This window comes from Leucoraja erinacea, chromosome 34, assembly GCF_028641065.1.
Source record: "Leucoraja erinacea ecotype New England chromosome 34, Leri_hhj_1, whole genome shotgun sequence".
In the NCBI taxonomy this organism is placed as follows: Eukaryota; Metazoa; Chordata; class Chondrichthyes; order Rajiformes; family Rajidae; genus Leucoraja; species Leucoraja erinaceus.
Genome location: NC_073410.1, coordinates 329,082 through 350,044, shown reverse-complemented (window position 1 = coordinate 350,044; position 20,963 = coordinate 329,082). Strand labels below are relative to the sequence as shown.

At 49.5% G+C, this 20,963-nt stretch overlaps 3 protein-coding genes across 3 annotated transcripts; all 3 read left to right on the top strand.

The window, feature by feature from the left end:
* Positions 1 to 1,358: 1,358 nt before the first annotated feature.
* On the top strand, positions 1,359 to 3,789 carry LOC129712857 (dual specificity protein phosphatase 13-like). Its single transcript, XM_055661585.1, has 3 exons — positions 1,359 to 1,935; positions 2,406 to 2,623; positions 3,271 to 3,789. Exons 1-3 carry the CDS (start codon positions 1,796 to 1,798, stop codon positions 3,468 to 3,470), a joined length of 558 nt encoding a protein of 185 aa, XP_055517560.1. The 5' UTR covers positions 1,359 to 1,795; the 3' UTR covers positions 3,471 to 3,789.
* A 725-nt stretch (positions 3,790 to 4,514) lies between these two features.
* LOC129712856 (dual specificity phosphatase 29-like) lies at positions 4,515 to 16,707 on the top strand. Its single transcript, XM_055661584.1, has 5 exons — positions 4,515 to 4,719; positions 5,408 to 5,596; positions 9,310 to 9,523; positions 12,039 to 12,259; positions 16,323 to 16,707. Exons 1-5 carry the CDS (start codon positions 4,686 to 4,688, stop codon positions 16,565 to 16,567), a joined length of 903 nt encoding a protein of 300 aa, XP_055517559.1. The 5' UTR covers positions 4,515 to 4,685; the 3' UTR covers positions 16,568 to 16,707.
* On the top strand, positions 5,616 to 7,475 carry LOC129712855 (keratin-associated protein 5-1-like). Its single transcript, XM_055661583.1, has one exon. It carries the CDS (start codon positions 6,325 to 6,327, stop codon positions 7,387 to 7,389), a length of 1,065 nt encoding a protein of 354 aa, XP_055517558.1. The 5' UTR covers positions 5,616 to 6,324; the 3' UTR covers positions 7,390 to 7,475.
* Positions 16,708 to 20,963: the final 4,256 nt, after the last annotated feature.

Sequence of the window (20,963 nt, the reverse complement as noted above, 5' to 3'; positions counted from 1 at the left end):
CCCTGCTGACCCCCCACACAGGGGAGTGACCACTCCACCACCGGCCTGTCCGGAACCCTGCTGACCCCCCACACAGGGGAGTGACCACTCCACACCCGGCCTGTCCGGAACCCTGCTGACCCCCCCCACCCACCCCAGGGGAGTCCTCGACCTCCCTTACCCGGCCTCCCCCCCCCCCCCCCCCCCCCCTGCTGACCCCCCACACGGCCGGTTCAGGAGGCCCGTGACCGCTCCACCACCGGCCTGTCCGGAACCCTGTTGACCCCCGTCCCCACACACATCCTCCCCACCCCTGCCCCCTCTAGTCCTCGACCCCCCTGGAGACACAGCCCCCCCTGCAGTACCCACTCCCCCCTGCCCCCCCCCCCCCCGTGGGCCAGCGCCCCCTGTCACTTACCCCACCGCCCCCTTCAGTGACCGGGCCCGTCACAGCGCTCCCTGCGTACTGGACCCAGCGCCCCCTCGTACCGGAGACACAGACAGCGCCCCCCCCGTACCCCCAGCCCCCCAGTACTGGAGCACAGCGCCCCCTGCAGTACTGGAGACACACAGCGCCCCCTGCAGTACTGGAGACACAGCAGCCCCCAGTACTGAGAGTACTGGAGACACAGCGCCCCGCCCCAGTACCGGAGAGACACAGCGCCCCCTGCAGTACTGGAGACACAGCGCCCCCTGCAGTACTGGAGACACAGCGCCCACTGACACGGAGACAGCGCCCCCTGCAGTACTGGAGACACAGCGCCCCCTGCAGTACTGGAGACACAGCGCCCCCTGCAGTACCGGAGACACAGCGCCCCCTGCAGTACTGGAGGCACAGCGCCCCCTGCAGACACAGCGCCCCCTGCAGTACTGGAGACACAGCGCCCCCTGCAGTACTGGAGGCACAGCGCCCCCTGCAGTACTGGAGACACAGCGCCCCCTGCAGTACCGGAGACACAGCGCCCCCTGCAGTACTGGAGACACAGACACAGCGCCCCCTGCAGTACGGAGACACAGCGACAGTACAGACACAGCGCCCCCTGCAGTACCGGAGACACAGCGCCCCCTGCAGTACTGGAGGGACAGCGCCCCCTGCAGTACCGGAGACACAGTACGCCCCCCTCCCCCCCTGCAGTACTGGAGACACAGACACAGCGCCCCCTGCAGTACTGGAGACACAGCGCACCAGCCCCTGCAGTACTGCAGCCCCCTGCAGTACTGGAGACACAGCGCCCCCTGCAGTACTGGAGACACAGAGACACAGCGCCCCCTGCAGTACTGGAGACACAGACACAGCGCCCCCTGCAGTACTGGAGACACAGACACAGCGCCCCCTGCAGTACCGGAGACACAGACACAGCGCCCCCTGCAGAGAATTCCACAGATTCACAACTCTGGGTGAAAAAGTTTTTCCTCATCTCAGTCCTAAATGGCTTACCCCTTATTCTGAAACTGTGACCCTGGATCTGGACTCCCCCAACACCGGGAACATTTTTCCTGCATCTACCCTGTCCAATCCTCTAAGAATTGTATTTGTTTCTATAAGATTCACGCCAACACACGCCAGTACTTTGGTGAATATATAATGTGCCCGTGAATGGACGTGACTTGTGTCGGTCGGTCATTGATCCAAGTTCTTCAGCCCAGACCTGAACCACGGAACCAGAATCTTTGTGTGGATTTGTTTTGAGATATCGGATACGGACCGGGCGGGGTTTAGTTTTGGTCGCATCAGGCGAACTCTGGCACCTGTCACCAGGCGAGACTGACAGCGAGGAGGCAGCTTGGAGCAGCGGCGGTGCCCCGACCTCAGGCCATGTCCGGACCCAGTGTCCACCCCCCGATGCCCGGAGCCGGGACCCCCACAGTAAACGAGCTGGAGCGGCTCCTGCGCGACAACACAGTGGCGCTGAGTCGGGTGGACGAGGTGTGGCCGGGCCTGTACATCGGGGACATGTGAGTGAGTGAGTGAGTGAGTGAGTGAGTGAGTGCGGCTGATCCCCGCCTCACCGCCCACACTGACCCGGCACATTAGGGTAGACCACTCGGCCCTTCAAACTCAGGCCACCCACTCACCTGCTCCAGGAGGGCTCTCCCCGCGCCCCCCCCCCCCCCCCCCCCCTCTGCCTCCCCGTGTATCTGTACATATCGGCCCGGCCGCCCGCCCAGTCTTGGCGAGACGTGACCTGTCGCCTGTGTTTCCATCAGGTCCCAGGTCCCCAACGTTGGAGCCTCGGTCGGTGCCGGACGTTTCAAGGCGGGGGGGGGGGGGGGCATGCAGACGGGACAGGCGGGAAAACCTCTCCGGTGCCGACCCGCCCCATGTTCGCAACCGAAACGCCTCAGAATTGGGAAACGGTGTCTGACCCTGTATCTGACCTTTGACTTAACCTCTGACCTTTCTCTGACCTCTGCTTGGCCTCCAGGACGGCGGCCCACGACAGGTTCCAGCTGTGGAAGCTGGGCATCACCCACGTACTGAACGCTGCCCACAAACAGCTGGCATCCAGCGGCTGCCAAGACTTCTACGGGACCGCCATGGATTACCGCGGCATCGCCGCCCGCGACCTGCCCCACTTTGACATCTCCGCATATTTCTATTCCGCAGCTGAATACATTCACCAGGCAGTTGATGTTCTTGGAGGTAAGAAACAATCCCCGTGTGCCACACGCACACATTGTTAACTTCAGTAGAACATGCAAGCCCTCTCTGTGTGTAAAGACTCTGTGCTCCAGGGCTCCCGTGTGTTCAGAAGTGATAGGAGCAGAGTTAGGTCATTCGGCCCATCAAGTCTACTGTGCCATTCAATCGTGGCTGATCTATCTCTCCCTCAACCCCATTCTCCTGCCATCTCCCCATAACCTCTGATCCACTACATTGGTGTTGTCCAGTGTCGGCGGGTTCACGATTAGATTGACATACGAACATTATGCAATCATAGAACAAAGTACAGCGCGGAAACAAACCCTTCGGCCCATTTTGTCTATGCTGACCAAATTGGCATTCTGGGTTAGTCCCATTTGCCTGCATTTAGTCCATATCCATCTGGAGTCGAGACCCTTCCCGCCCATGCTTATGGCGGACACAGTCACGTGGTGGGGTGTAGGGAAGGGATAGGGCAGGAACATTACAGAGATGATGTTCGGGGTCCCAGTACCTGTTCCAGACACTCACTGTGTCAAATGTGGTTATTTCCTGAGTTCACACATTATGGACCAGGTATCATTTACTGGGCATTTACTGTCGGCTGCCAGTTGGTTGGAGTCACTGGGGGCTTTGCTTTGTCTCAGGGAAGGTCTTCGTCCATTGTGCTTTCGGATATAGCCGGGCGGCCACACTGGCGTTGGCTTATCTAATGATCCACCAACGCCTCTCGCTGTGGGATGCCGTCATCACGGTGGCGAACCACAGACGCATCTACCCCAACCGAGGATTTCTGAAACAGTTGCGGACCTTGGACACAAAATTACAGCAAGAAAGGAAAGTTTGATTTAGTCATCTCTTTGCGGCTCAGTAAATGTTGAGCGATTATTGTCTGCAGTAGGACTACTGTTTAACGATAACTCATTGTGGTGAAATAACTGATTGTGAGCAGAGACGCGCGAGTATTTTAGTGAACTTCACACTCATTCTGTTGATGAACACGCACAGTCCCAAACTCTACTGGTGCCAGATTCTCACTTTACCTGGAACTAGACCAAGGAGCCGTGTCATTGTTGAAGTGTTTCTGCAATTGTAAAGAGCTGTTATTACCTGCAGACAATTCGTTTTAATAAAAGATAATTTTGTCGACTCAGCTGCGACTTTGTTTCTGACATCCTGGTTTCCTGTTCACGGGCGAGACCAAGCGTAGACTCGGCGACCGTTTCACGGAACTTTCCCAAGGCCTGTCGGACCCCCCGGCTGCTACATTTTACCTCCCCTTCCCATTCCCACATTGGCCTTTCTGTCCCGGACCGCCTCCATTGGCCACAAACAAACTAGAGGAACAGCAGTTTGTATCCCAAATGTATGAATTCTCCAATTTTAGGCAACCGCTCACAGCACCCCCCTCTACCCCTCCCCTCTCAACACCCCTCCCCTCTCAACACCCCCCCCTCCCCTCCCCCCACCCCTCCCCTCCACCCCTCCCCTCCCCTCCCCACCTCTATCCTCTTCTCCCCCCCCCTCCCTCCCGTGTCCCCCTCCCCTCCCCCCCCCCCCCTCCCCCCCTCCCCCCCCCCTCTCACCCCCCCACCCCTCTCAACACCCCCTCCCCTCCCCCCCTCCCCTCCACCCCTCCCCTCCCCTCTACCCCTCCCCACTCAACACCCCCTCCCCTCTCAACACCCCTCCCCTCCCCTCCACGACCCGCTTTTCCATCAGCTTCCTCCTCATGTCCACGCTGAGCGTCGCTCTGAGCCCCCGGGATCTCCCGGACTTCGCCCTCCCCGGTCTGAACACGGTCCGGGTCAGTTGTCAACAGACGCGGGAAAGATCAGCGAGCCGCAGCTGTCTGCAAACGTCAAACCAGAAGGGCGCCAGTGACCGGCGGCGAGAAGCGGCCAGACAACACAGAGAAAGCGGCGGGACATGGCGGCGACGTCTCCACCCCAAAATGATCCCGGTCCCGCCACCGTCTCCGCCCCCGGTGACCTGGGAACCCCCTCCATCCTGGAGCTGGAGACGGCGCTGGAGAGCAGCCGGGCGCCGCTGAACCACGTCGATGAAGTTTGGCCCAATCTTTACATCGGAGACCTGTGAGTACAGACGTTGTTTTAGGCGACCACCAGGCCTCGCCGCTCACCCCAGTCCCACACACGCGTTGTCCGCTCGCTTTAAGCTGCTGCTGGGCGCCGGGGAGGGGCGTTGTTGGGCCGGAGCTGTTGGCCCCATCTGTTAGCAAGCAAGTCCACAACTAACGCGGGAGTCGTTTAAAGGCCAGTCCATCAAAGCTCAGGACCGGCGGGTTCCATAAATGATAGGAGAAGATTTAGACCATCAAGTCTACTCCGCCATTCAATCATGGCTGATCTATCTTTCCCATTTCAACCCCACTCTCCCCGTGGCCCGTGACACCTGTACTAATCAACAACCCAGGATGGGGACCTTGGATAACATCAAAGGCTCAAATTTGGTCAAAAGGGAAAACAACCCGTTGTCTCTGCTGGATTGAAGAGAATGTGATCAGACTGGGCCTTTGGGGAGGAAGGAGAGAGAGGTATTGTTGAGTAAGTCACATATACAACACTCAGCAGCGTATCAACTCTACCCTAACCATGCTGCATCACCAGCTTACAGCACACGATAATATGAATGATGTCTCATTGTCCCCGCTGCCGGCGAGAGGCCTGACAGAGACAACTGTTGTAACGAGGCGCGGGGACGGGCCAGACCTGTGAAGGTGGGGCGTTGGTAGGGACCTCACTCACTGTGTTCCCGCCACAGGCTGGTCGCTCACGATCACACATGTGTTGAACGCGGCGCACAACAAGAGCGGCAGCAAAGGCGACACCATCTTCTACGGCAGGAGGTTCCGGTACCGAGGCTTCGCGGCGGACGACTGCCCGCAGTTTGACAGCCGCTATTTCTACCCGGCAGCGGAACACATCGAGGAGACGCTGCGGGATCCAGAAGGTGAGAGATATTCTGTTGTTCACCCTGAGTGGCCGGAGCCGCTGGCAGAGTGACCAGCGGGGTGTGTCCGCGACCCTCAACTCGCTGCTAGCGGGGCCGGACCCAGACAGGGGGCGTTGAACAGCACAGGAACAGGCCCTTCGGCCCAGAGTGTCTGTGCCGAACGTGATGCCAAGAAACCATCTAATGTACCTCCATATGCCCCATTGCCTCTATGCCCATCTGCCGCGGCACCACCCTCTGTGTAAAAATACATTTGCACTGCACATCCCCTTAACCCCCTTCCCTCCACCCTCTCGTCTTAAAACTATGTCCTCTAGGTTTACATATTTCCACCTATCTACCGTATCTATGCCTGCCATAATTTGCAATACTCCAACATTCCAGAGAAAACCCAAGTTTGTTCAACCTCCCCCTGTAGCTCAAACCCTGTAATCCGGCATCATTCCGACAAACCTCCTCCAAAACTTCCCCGTTCACTCTGTAACGGGCCGACCAGAACTGTACAGAGTGCACCCAGAGACCGCGCCTGTCCACTGGTTTAGGACCAGCCTGCCCAGTGGACAGGCGCTGGAAACAGGAACCCGGCAACGTGGGGTTCCGAGACTAGTCGCACGCTCACCAGTAGCACAACAGCCGCCTGTAAGTTTAGAAAGCAAACTTTATTATGCAACTCAGTTCAGTCTGCCTGTAACTAAACAATTCTCCCTCTGTGTGTGTGTGTGTGTATGTGCATCTCTGTGTGTGTATCTGTGTGTGTGTGTGTATATTTGTGTGTATATCTGTGTGTGTGTGTGTGTGTGTGTCTGTGTGTGTATCTGTGTGTGTGTGTATCTGTGTGTGTGTGTATATTTGTGTGTATATCTGTGTGTGTGTGTGTGTGTGTGTGTGTGTGTGTGTCTGTGTGTGTATCTGTGTGTGTGTGTATCTGTGTGTGTATGTGTGCGTGTGTATCTGTGTGTATGTATCGGTGTGTGTATGTGTGTATCTGTGTGTGTGTATCTGTGTGTGTGTATCGGTGTGTGTGTGTATCTGTGTGTGTGTATGTGTGCGTGTGTGTATCGGTGTGTATGTGTGTATCTGTGTGTGTGTGTGTATCTGTGTGTGTGTGTGTATGTGCATCTCTGTGTGTGTGTATGTGTGTGTGTGTGCATCTCTGTGTGTATATCTGTGTGTGTGTGTGTGTGTGTGTATGTCTGTGTGTGTATCTGTGTGTGTGTGTATATGTGTGTGTGTGTGTGTGTGTGTGTATATATGTGTGTGTCTGTGTGTGTGTGTGTGTGTGTGTATGTGTGTGTGTGTATGTGTGCGTGTGTGTATCTGTGTGTGTATCGGTGTGTATGTGTGTATCTGTGTATGTATCTGTGTGTGTCGGTGTGTGTGTGTGTGTGTGTGTATCTGTGTATGTGTACGTGTGTGTATGTGTGTATCTGTATGTGTGTATTTGTATGTGTGTATATATGTGTGTGTACGTGTATCTCTGCGTATCTCTCTGTCCCTCAGCGAGGCTGTTGGTCCACTGCATACTGGGGATGAGCCGCTCGGCCGCTCTAGTGCTGGCCTACCTGATGATCTATGGACAACGGTCTCTGCTCCACGCCATTCACAGGGTCATTCTCTACAGACCCATCTCACCCAACCGCGGCTTCCTGCAACAGTTACGCAACCTGGACATGGAGTTAAGCGCAAAGAAGCCGCAGCGTTTGCGGGAAGAGTTACATGATCCTGTGACGATCGTGGGGTCGCTGTCCGGGGCTGCCGCGACCAAGGAGGCGACTGACTGCCCGCAGTGACGACCTCGTCTGCATTTAACACCTGCGGATTCACGGTGCCTCCTCTAGAATATCAGCAGTCACCCCCCCCCCCCCCCCCCCCCCCCCCCCCCCCCCGGCCATTTATCTTCGCCCAAAGACCTTGCATTACGCTGCAACCTCTGACAGTTGTAGAGTAATGGAGATATACAGCACAGAAACAGGCCCTTCGGCCCATTGAGGCTGTGCCGACCGCCAATCGCCCATTTATTCGAATCCCCCTCCCCCGGCAAGTTCACCTCCAACCCGCGCGTTTTGGGCATGTGCCAGGAAACCGTAGTCACGCAGAGAACGTGCAAACTCCACACCGACAGTGGGTTCAGTCCTGACGACAGCCGGACAGCAGCACTACCCGCTGCGCCACCACGGGCTGCGATCAGAATATCCCCTCGCACTTGCCCAGAGCTTTCACCCTCCCCACCCCCCCCACCCCCCCCCCCCCACCCACATCCCCACCCCCCAACCACACCCCACCCCCACATCCCCCCCCCCCCCCCCCCCCCCCCGGGCTCCTTGTTTAACAGCCGTTACCGAAGCTGCTGCCGACAGCGAGGTCCCTGTTGCTCGCGGCAGCGAAATAAACCAACTCGTGTATCGACAGCTTGAATGTCATCCATTTATAAACCGTCTTGTCTTCCGCCTGAAACAAAATAATATGTTTAATGTTTCTATCCAAGTGTTCGCTGGGCCCCCGGTCCAGAGACCAAGAAGGGGGAGAAACCGCACCCGCGCGTCTATAAATCAAACCACTGACTCTCTGATGGATCTCACTGTCCGAGCGTGGACAGGACAGGACAGGTTTGGGGGGGCGTTCACTGTGGTGGGGATCAGCTGGGCAGCCACCCTGGTCCTCAGCTCGTGATCTGTGAAGGGGTTTGACTCTCCTGGAGGCCGTGACACAGGAACATCTGTCCGAATGGCGGGTTCCTGGGCCCGGGGAGGGGGTGTCTGCGAGCCTGGGCCGCGGTCACAAGGACATTCCACGGGCGGGGAATGAGAGGACAATGTCGGGGAAGTTCCCCAGAATGACCACGGGTCACTGATGTCTTCACCCGCATTAGACCTTCATCTGTCAGTAATATTTCACCAACTGGTTAAGTGTTTTACTTGCTGCTAATTGACCCATTCCAACGATGTTTGGCTGAAAATGTGAAGTCAATGTCCGGTGCTGTTTCTTCATTGCGCTGCCGGCACATGAGCTCGCCGGGCCCGGGCGAGGGAGTCGCTATTCCCGTGGCTGATGGACACAGGAGCCGGGCGCTGAGCGACGCTGCGGACGAGTTGCTTACTTTAGTTTAGAGATACAGTGCGGAAATTGTCCCCAGTGTGTAGGGATCTTGGAGAGTGGGAGGAAACCCACGCATGTCGGGGAGAACATGCAAACTCCGTACAGACAGCAACCAGGGTCTCCGGTGTTGCATTCGCTGAGGCAGGAACTTCTGCGGGAACCCGCCTGGCCGCCGCTCAACCACACACGTGTTTCAATTCATTCGCAGTTTAGGAGCAGAACAAGTCGCTATAACTTCACTGAGAAACAAGTCACGGTGACAATCCACGCAGAGCCACCCCCATCCTCACCCCCCCCCCCCCCCCCCCCCCTCCCCCCACCCCGGCCCAAGTGTGGCTTCACATTCCGGCTATAAATAGTCCAGGCTCCGATGCCCGACAAAGGGCAGAATAAGCAGCTGCCGCCCTGAACATACGGAGTTCGCCGGGTTAAAGGAACGTGTCCGGGAGCGGGAGCGGCGCCGGATCCCGTGAGTAACCCCCCCCCCCCATCTCCCGCTTTACTGACGAGCAAACTCCGTGTCCGCCCTTCACAAGCGCCTCGCCGCGGAGTTTGGTGAAAACCGGCCCCACATCGCGCTGTGTGTGACCATGTCTGCGTTTTCTCCATCCCAGACAGATTACATTTGGAGAACCGCCCGGGTTGGGCCGCTTGCTGTGACGAGATGATGTCCGGCAGGACCCCAAACCCCTACAGGCCAGTGACTGTGGACCCCGACAATGATTACACGACACCTGGAGCCTTCGAACTGGAGCGGCTCTTCTGGAAAGGTTCTGTAAAATTCTCTCACGTCGACGAAGTCTGGCCTGGCATTTCCATCGGAGACGAGTACGTTCCACAACTGCAGCTCGTGTTTATCAGTTATTGGGGTAGAGTCTACTCCATTCAACATGGCTGGTTTATCGTTCCGTCTCAACCCTATTCTCCCGCCTTCTCATAACCCACAACATTACCCAAGAATCTGCCAATCTCCACTTTAAACATGACTTGGCCTCCATTGCCGCCGGTGGTAATGAATTCCACAGATTCGCCACCCCGTGAAATTAAAGAAAATCTTCCTCATCACTTTTCTAAATGTACATCTTTATCTGCAGGAACATTTTATTCTGAGGCTGTGGCCTCTGGTCTGAGACTCTCCACATCCACTCTATCCAGGCCTTTCACTATTCAGTATGTTTTAATGAGGTCTCTTCTCATCCTGTTAATCTCCAGCAAGTACAAACCCAGAACACTCATCCCCAGGATCATTCTTGTAAACCTCCTCTGGATCCTCTCCAATGCCAGCACATCCTTCCTACTCACAATTCCCCAAATGCAGTCTAACAGACTTTTATGATATCTCAGTTTTTATATTCTAGTTCTCTCAAAATAAACGTTAACATTGCATTTGGCTTCCTCAATACCAATTCAACTTCAAATTTATTTTTTGGGGAATCCTGCACTAGCAGCCCTGACCCCTGCACCTCTGATTCCTGAATCATCTCCTCATTTAGAAAGTAGACTATGCCTTTATTCCTACTACCATAATTCTTGACTCTACACCTTGCTACGCTGTATTCCATCTGCCACGTATTTGCCCACTCTCCCTCACCACTACCTGCCTCTCCATCTATCTTTGTCCAAATCATTAATATACAAAGTGAAGAGTAGTGTTCCCAGCACCGACCCCTGTGGAACTCCGTTAGTCACTGGCAGCCAACCAGAAAAAGCCCTTAATTTCCACTTGTTGCCTTCTGCCATCCAGCTCAACCTTCAATCCATGTTGGTATCTTCCCTCGTCTCTCGTCTTCTTTAGCAGCCTCATCTGTGGAACCTGAAAATCCAGGTAAACCACATCCACCAAGTCTCCTCCATCTATCTATATCCATCCTCACAGGGTTCCACCAGGTTTGTCGGTCAACATCTCCCCTTCACAAAACCAATGCTGACTTTGGCCTATTTTATCATTTGCATCTAAATACTCAGAAACCACATCCTTAATAATGGATTTCAAAATCTCACCAACCATTGAAGTCAGGTGAACCGGCGTATAGTTCCCCCTCTTTTGCTTCAATACCTTCTTGAACAGTGGAGTAATATTTGCAATTTTACAATCCTCTGAACTACTCATAGAAACATAGACAATAGGTGCAGGAGTAGGCCATTCGGCCCTTCGAGCCTGCACCGCCATTCAGTCTGATCATGGCTGATCATCCAACTCAGTATCCTGTACCTGCCTTCTCTCCATACCCCCTGATCCCTTTAGCCACAAGGGCCACATCTAACCCCCTCTTAAATATAGCCAATGAACTGGCCTCAACTACCTTCTGTGGCAGAGAATTCCAGAGATGCACCACTCTGTGTGAAAAATGTTTTTCTCATCTCTGTCCTAAAAGATTTCCCCGTATCCTTAAACTGTGACCCATTGTTCTGGACTTCCCCAACATCGGGAACAATCTTCCTGCATCTAGCCTGTCCAACCCCTTAAGAATTTTGTAAGTTTCTATAAGATCCCCCCTCAATCTTCTAAATTCTAGCGAGAATCTAACTAGTTTAGATGGGATTGTCCCGTTGGAATTATGGGGTCATGGACAAGTTGGGCTGAAGAACTTGATTTTGTGACTAGTGATTTTGTGACTAGTGATTCTTGAAAAATCAACTCTAATGCTTCTGCAATCTCTTAAAGCCACCTCTTTCACATCCCATGTGCAGTCCATCCTGTCCAGGTGATTAATCCACCTTCAGAAGCACCTTCTCCTTAGTAATCGCCACTCCACTAATTTCCACCGTCTGACTCTCTTGAATTCAGGCAGTGGGATTTACTAAGACAAAGCTATGTGAAATCTAGAAAATAATATAAAACCATCATCACCAACTGAATTACTGAAAATCGTTTAACTTCTCACAGCCTGATCATGAGGAATTCAGCACAACATCAAGTTCTTCAGCCCAACTTGTCCATGACTCCATAATTCCAAGGGGCCAATCCCATCTAAACTAGTCCCATCTGTGTGTGTTTGGCCCACATCCTTCCAGACCTTTCCTCTTCATGTTATTTCCAAGTGTCCTTGAATTGTTACTGTACCTGCCTCAACTAGTTCAGCTCATTCCATGTACCTACTACCCTCTGTGTGGAAAATGTTGCCCCTCTGGTTCCTATTAAATTAGTCCCCAGTAATGATTGATTCTCCTACCCTAGTGACGAAGACAGAGCAGTTACTCTCTTTTTGCCCCTCGTGATTTTATATAGCTTTTGAAATGAAACCTCTCAAGTTCCAGGAGTATTCCCTCTGAAATTTGTTAGTTTTAAATGTCGTCATGTTTTCCACCCTGCCTTGAGCTGTGATTATATATCTTGTTGCAGAGTGATTGCATTGGACCGCTATACAGTTGAAAAGATGGGTTTTACACATATCCTCAATGCAGCTCATGGTCGATGGAATGTGGGCACTGGGGAAGAATACTACAAGGACATGCCTGTTGATTACTACGGTGTGGAGGCTGCAGACCTGCCAAGTTTTAATTTGGGCCAATTCTTCTATCCTGCTGCTCAGTACATTGACAGAGCACTGAGCACCCCTGGCTGTAAGTAATAATAATAATAATACATTTTATTTATGGGCGCCTTTCAAGAGTCTCAAGGACACCTTACAAATATTTAGCAGGTAGAGGAAAAACATGTAAGGGGAATGAAATAAATAGTAGAGATATGACTAGTACACAAAGTAAAGACAGAATTCAATTCAAAACACAATATGAGGCAATTAATGCACAGATGAAAAGGGAGGGGGACGTGGGGCTAAGGATAGGCAGAGGTGAAGAGATGGGTCTTGAGGCGGGACTGGAAGATGGTGAGGGACACGGAATTGCGGATCAGTTGGGGGAGGGAGTTCCAGAGCCTGGGAGCTGCCCTGGAGAAGGCTCTGTCCCCGAAACTGCGGAGGTTGGATTTGTGGATGGAGAGGAGACCGGCTGATGTGGATCTGAGGGACGTGAGGGTTGGTAGGGGGAGAGGAGGTCAGTGAGATACGGGGAGGCCAGATGGTGGAGGGCTTTGTAGGTGAGGACCAGGATTTTGTAGGTGATTCGGTGGGAGATGGGAAGCCAGTGAAGTTGTTTGGAGGACTGGAGTGATGTGATGCCAGGATTTGGTGTGGGTGATGAGTCGGGCGGCTGCGTTCTGGACCAGTTGGAGTCGGTTGATGTAGGTGGAGCTGATGCCAAGGAGAAGTGAGTTGCAATAGTCCAGTCGGGAGGAGATTAAGGCATGGATGAGTCTTTCAGCAGCAGGCGGTGTGAGAGAGGGTCTGACGATGTTGCGGAGATGAAAGAAGGAGGTTTTAATGACATGGCGGATGTGAGGCTCAAGGGAGAGGGTGGAATCAAAGATCACGCCAAGGTTGCGGGCCTGGGGAGATGGGGAGACAGTGGTGCCGTCGATGGTGAGAGTGGGGTTATTGATTTTGCTGAGTGTGGCTTTGGAGCCTATGAGGAGGAATTCTGTCTTATCGCTGTTGAGTGACACTGGACATCCTCGGCCACAGTTTGGTTTTTGAGCTCCATACCAGGTGATGCTGGCAGAGAATTAATGAACATATTACAACACAATGCATTGTACTCTGAAAAAATTATACTTCACATCACCTATCTGGTCTTTGAAAGGGTGCCACCGGGACAACAGGCCAGACATTATGTTGAATTATCTCATATTTAGGATTGTTTTACAAGGTATAAATACCTGGTTCAGCAGTTTTCCTGGACGTGATTTTAAACTCTGCCTAATTGACTTTAACTAAACCTTTGACAAGATCCTGCATGTCGGTGAGCCTGGAAGGTTTAGATCACAAGGGATCTGGGGTGAGCTATCCATGTGGACACAGAATTGGCCTTGATGGAAGGAGGCAGAGGATGATGGTGCTGGGTTGTTATTAGAGGCCTGTGACCTTCAGGGGCCGGTGCTGGCTCCTTGTGGTTTCTCATCTTATTTGGATGACAATGTTGTTAATATGGTTAGTAATATTGTAGATGACACCAAAATTGGTGAAGAAGGGCATCTACATTTGCAACAGGTTCTTGAGGAAAGTGGAAGTGAGGAATGGCAAGTCGAGTTTAACTAACAAAGTGTTGTATTTTAGTAAGTTAAACCAGGGCAAGACATACTCAGTGAATGGCAGGGCTGTGGCTAAAGAGACCTAGTACTACATGTACCTACTTCCCTGAATGTGGCAACACAGGTGGACAGATGGTGAAGAAATCATTTGGCACATTCGCCTTAATTAGTCAGAGAATTGAGGACAGAAGTTGGGATGTTATGTTACAGCTGTAAAATTCATTGGTGAGACCTCACGGAATGCAGTCCTGGTTGCCCAGCTACAGGATGGATGTCAATAAGCTGGAGAAACAGCAATACAATTAGTTTTATTCGTCACATTGCACATAAAGTGCAAATGAAATGAATTTGCCAGCAGCGATACAATAATAAAGAACACACAAAACAAACTAAAAATTTAACACAAGGTGAGATTCACAAGGATGCTACCGGGCCTAGTAGGTTACATTCATAAGGAGAGGCTGGATCGGCTGGGGCGGGAGATTGCAACCTTCATGTGGTCTGCCCTGTTTTGACAAATGCAATCAATCAATTAAGATCAAATAGAACAAGTTGTCCTACAACTTTAGGCTGTGCACGCCATACGCAAGAAGCTGTATTGGCTGTAACCCCCAGAGTATAGGAGGCTGAGGGGTGACTTTATAGAGGTATATAAAATAATGAGGTGCAGCGTAGGAGAGTCGAGGACAAGACTAGAGATTTAAAAGAGCCCCGAGTGGGAAGTTTTTCACGAGAGTGGTGGGTATGTGGAACAATATGCCAGAGGAGGTAGTAACGCAGGTAGAATTATAATGCTTTAAAGTCATTTGGACAGCAACATGGGTAGGAAAGTTTTATGAGCGATATGGGGCAAACGGAACTAGCTTGGATAGACATCTTGGTCGGCAGAAGAGTGTTGGGCCCAAGAGCCAGTACCACTCTGTGACTCTCAAACTCAATCCATCCTGTTTATTATGCATGTTAAACCAGTAACTGCCTTGGTCTCCAGCCTAATGGCTACATTCTCATGGTCAAGTTCATCTTCATTCAATGTCTGATATTAATCGGCAGGTGTATCTGATGTACATTGAAGTATCTGATGTGTGGATCAGATTCAGTTATGCAACCTATTAATAGCCATCAGGGTTCAGTGGAAAATAATACCACCCTAGAGCTGAGTTCTGTTGGCACATTAGCGCAAACGATGGCATTTATTTTGAGTCAGATACAGTAGAACCTGATTATTAATAGCACCAGTAAATTACCGAGTGCATCACTGACATTTCAACAGCCTTTGATTTCCTGTTACAAGAGCAGCTGTCCCACTGATGATGAACGTCAAGCAGTAATATCTTATACATTTCCCTGGATCCTATTCTGCTCTGATTCACCGTGGTGTTCATTTTTGTGTCGTGTTTTGGCCCAGATTCCACTCTAAACTCAACTCTAATTGGGTGTTCATGTTTAAATAAATTCACCATATGGTTGTTATCCGGCACATGTTATTAATTACTATTGAAGCCGGTCTGTTTATATCAGTCCAGCTCTTTGCTATCTTGCATCTTAGACAATAGTTTGTACAACATTTCACTGAATGCTGTTTTTGCCAGGAAGTAATTTTGTATATTGAAACAAAATCAAATTGCACAAATGTTGAAAATCTGAATTCTAAACGGAAACTGTTGGCAGCAGCTGGTAGATTGTGGAGACAGTTACTGCTTCCAATCCACAAACTTTCATCGTAACCAGTTCAATATTTCTGCTTCAAACTAACCTGTGCTCCACCTGACGGGCAGGTCTGCTGCTACATGTTGCACCAGCTGTCTGATACAGTGGTGCTCTGGGGCAGTGGGCTCATATACATGGCTGCACTGTGACACGAGACTACACCAGCAGTTGCACGCTGATTGTTCAGAGATACCGATCTGATCATCTTGCAGCTTAAATTGCAGGCTTCCACATTCACAAGTGATTATTTGTCATATGCACCGGACATGAAGACTTGCGGCAGCTTTACAATGCAGCATCACCTGTAAATATATATGTCATCAGTTATTCTGTAATGGTGCAAACACCATAGTATGTCGAGCAGACTTACTAGTGCAGGGTCTGTTATCTTTGTTACTGCGGGAGGGCTGGGGTTAGTGTTGAGCAGTGTTCAACAGCCTGATGGTTACTGAGAAGAAGCTTTTCATGAACCAGGTGGTGCCAGTTCCCAGATTGATGTTCAGGTAGCAGTGGCCGGGGTGGTGTGTGTCTTTGATCATCATCTTGAGGCGATGCTTGCTGTAGATCCCTTTGATGGGTGGAACGTCAGTATCCACGATAGACTTGGCATTATCTATCATTTTCTGTAACCTCCTTTATGCCTGGTCATTGGAATTACCGAATCAGCCCACCATGCAACCAGTCAGTATGCTCTCTACATACATTCAAAGTTATTTGTGGTTGACATGATTTTTAATCGGTGTACAATTCCTAGCTCAGATGCTGCAGAAATCCTTTCCTCGTTTGAAACAATTGTTCCTTTGAATAAAAGCTGTTCTTTTTCCTGTGCAGCTAAAGTCTTTGTGCACTGTGCAAGAGGCCGGAGCCGATCTGCCTCCTTGGTGCTGGCGTACCTGATGATCTACAAGAACCTGACGGTGGTGGATGCAGTTGAAGAAGTACTGAAGCATCGGTGCATCTTACCAAACCGTGGCTTCCTACAGCAGCTGAGAGCACTTGATATCCAGTTGATAATGGAGAGATGTGTGGCAAAGAATAACATCAGCATAAATGCAGAGGAGAAAGAAATCTGTTAGCACTGCTTTCACCATACAGACAATAGCATTCTTTTTATATGGAAAAGTACATTGAGCTGTAAATATATTATCTGATAAGTAAGAAAGCTTTAATAAATGGAGAAGACCCTGGTATGACCAATGGCATGGGTCTGAGATGCACACAATTTTACACATGGAATTACTGGCATTATAAAAACAACCCCAATAAGAACAACTAACATCCACTGAACTAGCAATTGTAGTTTGAAGTTCCAAACAGACATGAGCACTAATCCCAAATTATTTAAAATCTTTAAAATTGGGATTATACAACAGAAGTGCAATTAATAAAAAGAACAATTGTGAAATTGAACTTTTAAGAATTTGTAAATGAATGATATTTATTTGCCCTCACTTACAAATTATTAAAATGTTATATAGAAAAAGTGTATCTAGTATCAAAGCCCATTGCCAGGAACAGAATAAACATTAAAAAAAACACACACACACTTGTTCTAGTTGCTCCCCATCTATAGTTACAAAACACTAATGACCACATATTAAAATAATCTCGAAAGGTTAGCTTTGGACTAATCTTGCTTGGAACTGATTCCATTCTCAATAAAGTCATGAGCTATCGTCAGCATCTCAGCCTTCCCTACCTGGCAACGTCTCTGAGGATGGAGCTCTCTCAATCCTGGGACAGAGACTGCAGTGTATGGCAATGATAGATAGAGCACCAATACTGAAAACTGGTAAAGTTGCCTCATCTTTAAACTTTAGGGATACAGCATGGAAACAGGCCCTTTGGCCCACCAAGTCCCTCCGACCATCGGTCACCCTGTACACTAGCACAATCCTACACACTAGGGACAATTTACAGAGGCCAATATACCTACAAACCCGTCCATATTTAGAATGTGGCAGAAAACCGGAGCAACCCCACACAGTCATAGGGAGAACGTGCAAACTCCATACAGACAGCACCCATAGTCGGGATTGAACCTGGGTCTCTGATGCTGTAAGGCAGCCACCCTACCACAGTGCCTCTGTGTCATCTGTGGCAGCAAGATTTATAATTTCCCAACTCTTACACAAACTTTACGCAATGACATTGTGTGATCGAGTATCAAAAGCCAAAGCAGTTATTTTGCTGCTGCACCACTCACCAATAAAGTGCCAGTATTCGGGCTCATCTGTACCTCTGAAGAAGGGTCCTGACCCTAAACATCACCTATCCATGTACTAGAGATGCTGCCTGACCCGCTGACATTTCAGCACTTTTCGTTTTATGTACCTTTGAATCTTCTGGCTTGTGGTGAAATATTGCTTGCAAACTTACACTGAAGTTCATAATAGAATCAACAACCTATTAATGTGCACGTAAATGTAATCCATAAAGCTCTCGACTGCCAGCCACACTCGCACGTACCCTGCTTTAGATTCAGAGTTCCAAGGTAGACAAGAATCATGCAGTCAATACATTAGGTTCCTGGAATGGGCTATAGGATGGGGAAAATATTTTTCCCTTCATTATAATTCCTTTGCTAAATATAGAACAAGTTATAAGGTTTAGCTCGTGTCCAAGAGACAGCACTCACCACATCCGGTAGGAAGTCTATCCCTTTTCCAACATGTTAATGTCTATAGTCAGGAGTAGAGAGGAAGCTGGGTTATGACCGGGAATAGTCGCGGTAGCTGTAAAAGAGTGAGCTGATAAAATTAACATATTATACATGCAGTAAAATAAACTCATCTGATCAACTAAATGGAGTAATTTTGGATATTCCTGCTATTTCCACATAACAGCAGAGGAGCCAGAGCAGAAGGTGAGTGAGCTCTGGTCCCGGCTGATGGAGACAATCTTGTCCATGTCGCTGCCTGATCCCTGGATCTTCTGGTTTCTCCGAGTCCAAAATAATTTCAGTCTCCAGTTGAATACAAACAACTGAGCTCTCATAGTCCGTCCAAGTAGCAAATTTCAACAATTGACAAACCTAATTCAGACATTTCTTCTCATCTCAGCCCAAATGGCTGACTCCTTATCCTTATACTGAAATTGTTTATTCCCAATTGCCCCGTTCAGTACTCACTGTGTCGATACTTCTCAGAGTCGTGCAGGTCTCGGTTTGATCTCAGGCAGGTCTTCCCTAGTGTCTTCTGATTCGCCATTGCCTTTCCCCTTGATTCAACCAAGTAAATCTATACAGCATTAACACCAAGACAAATACATTCTTCCTTCTTTATGTAAAGAGAGACCAAAACAGTACAATTCAAACAAGATCTCATCCAATCGTGTAGGAGTGCAACAAGACTTATTTTTCTTTGTCCTTCAGTTAGTTTGCAGTGAAGATCAATATATGATCTGCTTGTTGTCGCCTGATTGAAGTCAACGGAGAGGTCATCTTTGCATCTGTCTGCCAATGCACGTTTCAATCCTCTCATTATTTAAGCTCAAGAGAGTACAGGCTGGTCTGGTTAGCTTCTCCTTATATCGTCTAGGAACCTATCTGGTGAACCTCAAGTGCTGGACATCCCTCCTTCCATAGGGGGATCAGACTTGTGCCCCATGCAAGTCTTCAAAAACACCAATATATCTTTGTAAAATGTCACTGACTGTCTGATCTACTATGATTTTCTAAGTATGATGATAATCTAACATCATGATGAATTCCGGCAATTAAGTAACAAAAAAAATCAGGCGGAATAGTTATATTGCTCCTATTTATTAATTCGCTCACTTTTAAAAATTATGCTGTTAACTTTTTTTGTTTCGTTTAGAGATACAGCATGGAATAGGCCCTTTGGCCCACTGAGTCCATGCCGACCAACGTCCGTCCACTCCAACTAGTTTTACGTTATCTCACTTTCTCATCCTTCCTTACACACCAAGGGCAATTTACAGAGGGCCAATTAAAGTCATGTCTCAGAGATATGGGAGGAAACCGGAACACCCGGAGAAAACCCATGTGGTCACAGGGAGAACGTGCAAACTCCACACAGGAGGCACCCATGGTCTGGATCAAAACTGGGTCTCTGGCGCTGTGAGGCAGCAAGTCTATCAGCTGCACCACCTTTTTTCCTTCTAATCTGTTGTCCAAGAGGCCAAGGTATTTTGGGAGATAATTAATGTATACATTGACTCTGCCTAACGTTCTCCTGAGGCATCGTCATGGAATGGAGACGACTCACCCGCAACAAGCAAACATTCCTTGCTTACTGTGAGGATTTTGTGGAGCAAGAAGATTCAAGGGAGATCTCAGTCAGAAAGGATATGGGTTACAATGCCTAAAAGGAATGTGAAGGAAGAATGCTGCTATTTTAAAAGCAGCTGAAACAGCGTTCAAAGTGGTGAACCCTCCTTGGTCGTTGAGCACAAGATGGGAGGTGGAATCAGATAGTCAAGTCCCATTTTCTGATGGCTTGAATCGAGAAGGTGAATGAGTTCAACTGTGGAAAAAACATCCAGGAATGTTCGATTTATAGTTGAGTATTTACAATACTCTGTGGAGGAGTATATTCCAAACAATCAGGAAATATACTGGTACAGGGAAACAGTCTGCTAATCTTTGCTGCCTCGATAACGTGTTGTACAGCTGACTGAGCTCATAATACACCATATGTACACAAAGCCTCCCATTTCATTAGATCAATCTTTGTTCTATAGCAACAAATGCTTGAACTGAAAGTTTCCTTGATCTAAATGCAACGCCATCTCTTCCAATAGAATCTACACCACCAGTTTCTTCATCAGAAAGAAGAATTCTTGGAACTATCAGCTCCACACATGAGATTTTAAATCACTGAGACAGCTACATTACCAAAACTGTATGACTAACTGCTACAGAATTCTCAAAGTTCCCAAGTCAGAACCTCTGCCTTCACTTTCGGCAAGAATGCAAGTCATTCAGAATTCTGGAGCCCATACTTTATGCTTTCAGCATCCTGGACCTTCTCACAGCAGGATGCCTTCATATGCCTCAAAAATACTGCACTCCGTAATCTCCCTTCTAGACACCAATTTGCATTTCCCTCTCTTATTTCATTGTCAATTGCAGCATTTTTTTGTTGTTTCCAAAACACTCCCTTAAAATCAAGTTTAATGTTCTCTTTGTTTAAGAAGGAACTGCAGATGCTGGAGAATCGAAGGTACACAAAAAAGCTGGAGAAACAGTTTCTCCAGCTTTTTTGTGTACCTTAGTGCTCTCTTTGCTCTTTGCAGAAGTCTCGCCCTATGGCACTGCTCTAAACTAGTTACTTTTCATTCCTGCCTTCAGTCCTATTTTAGCACTGAGCTTGTTTTGCCATAGGGTGTATTTATATAAATAGGAGCAAGATTGGACGCATAGTAATTGTTAATCCACGTAATCTATCAATACATTTCCAAAGATTTCACCAACATATTCTGAAACTTTACAGCACAGGAAGTCTGGAA

Excerpts from the sequence above, each read along its gene's own strand:
- LOC129712857 (XM_055661585.1), top strand. The coding sequence starts at position 1,796 with ATGTCCGGACCCAGTGTCCACCCCCCGATGCCCGGAGCCGGGACCCCC. Across the intron at positions 1,936-2,405 it reads GGCCTGTACATCGGGGACAT|GACGGCGGCCCACGACAGGT; the intron begins GTGAGTGAGTGA and ends CTTGGCCTCCAG. Across the intron at positions 2,624-3,270 it reads GGCAGTTGATGTTCTTGGAG|GGAAGGTCTTCGTCCATTGT; the intron begins GTAAGAAACAAT and ends GCTTTGTCTCAG.
- LOC129712856 (XM_055661584.1), top strand. The coding sequence starts at position 4,686 with ATGAAGTTTGGCCCAATCTTTACATCGGAGACCT. Across the intron at positions 4,720-5,407 it reads AATCTTTACATCGGAGACCT|GCTGGTCGCTCACGATCACA; the intron begins GTGAGTACAGAC and ends TTCCCGCCACAG. Across the intron at positions 5,597-9,309 it reads GACGCTGCGGGATCCAGAAG|ACAGATTACATTTGGAGAAC; the intron begins GTGAGAGATATT and ends TCTCCATCCCAG.
- LOC129712855 (XM_055661583.1), top strand. The coding sequence starts at position 6,325 with ATGTGCATCTCTGTGTGTGTATCTGTGTGTGTGTGTGTATATTTGTGT.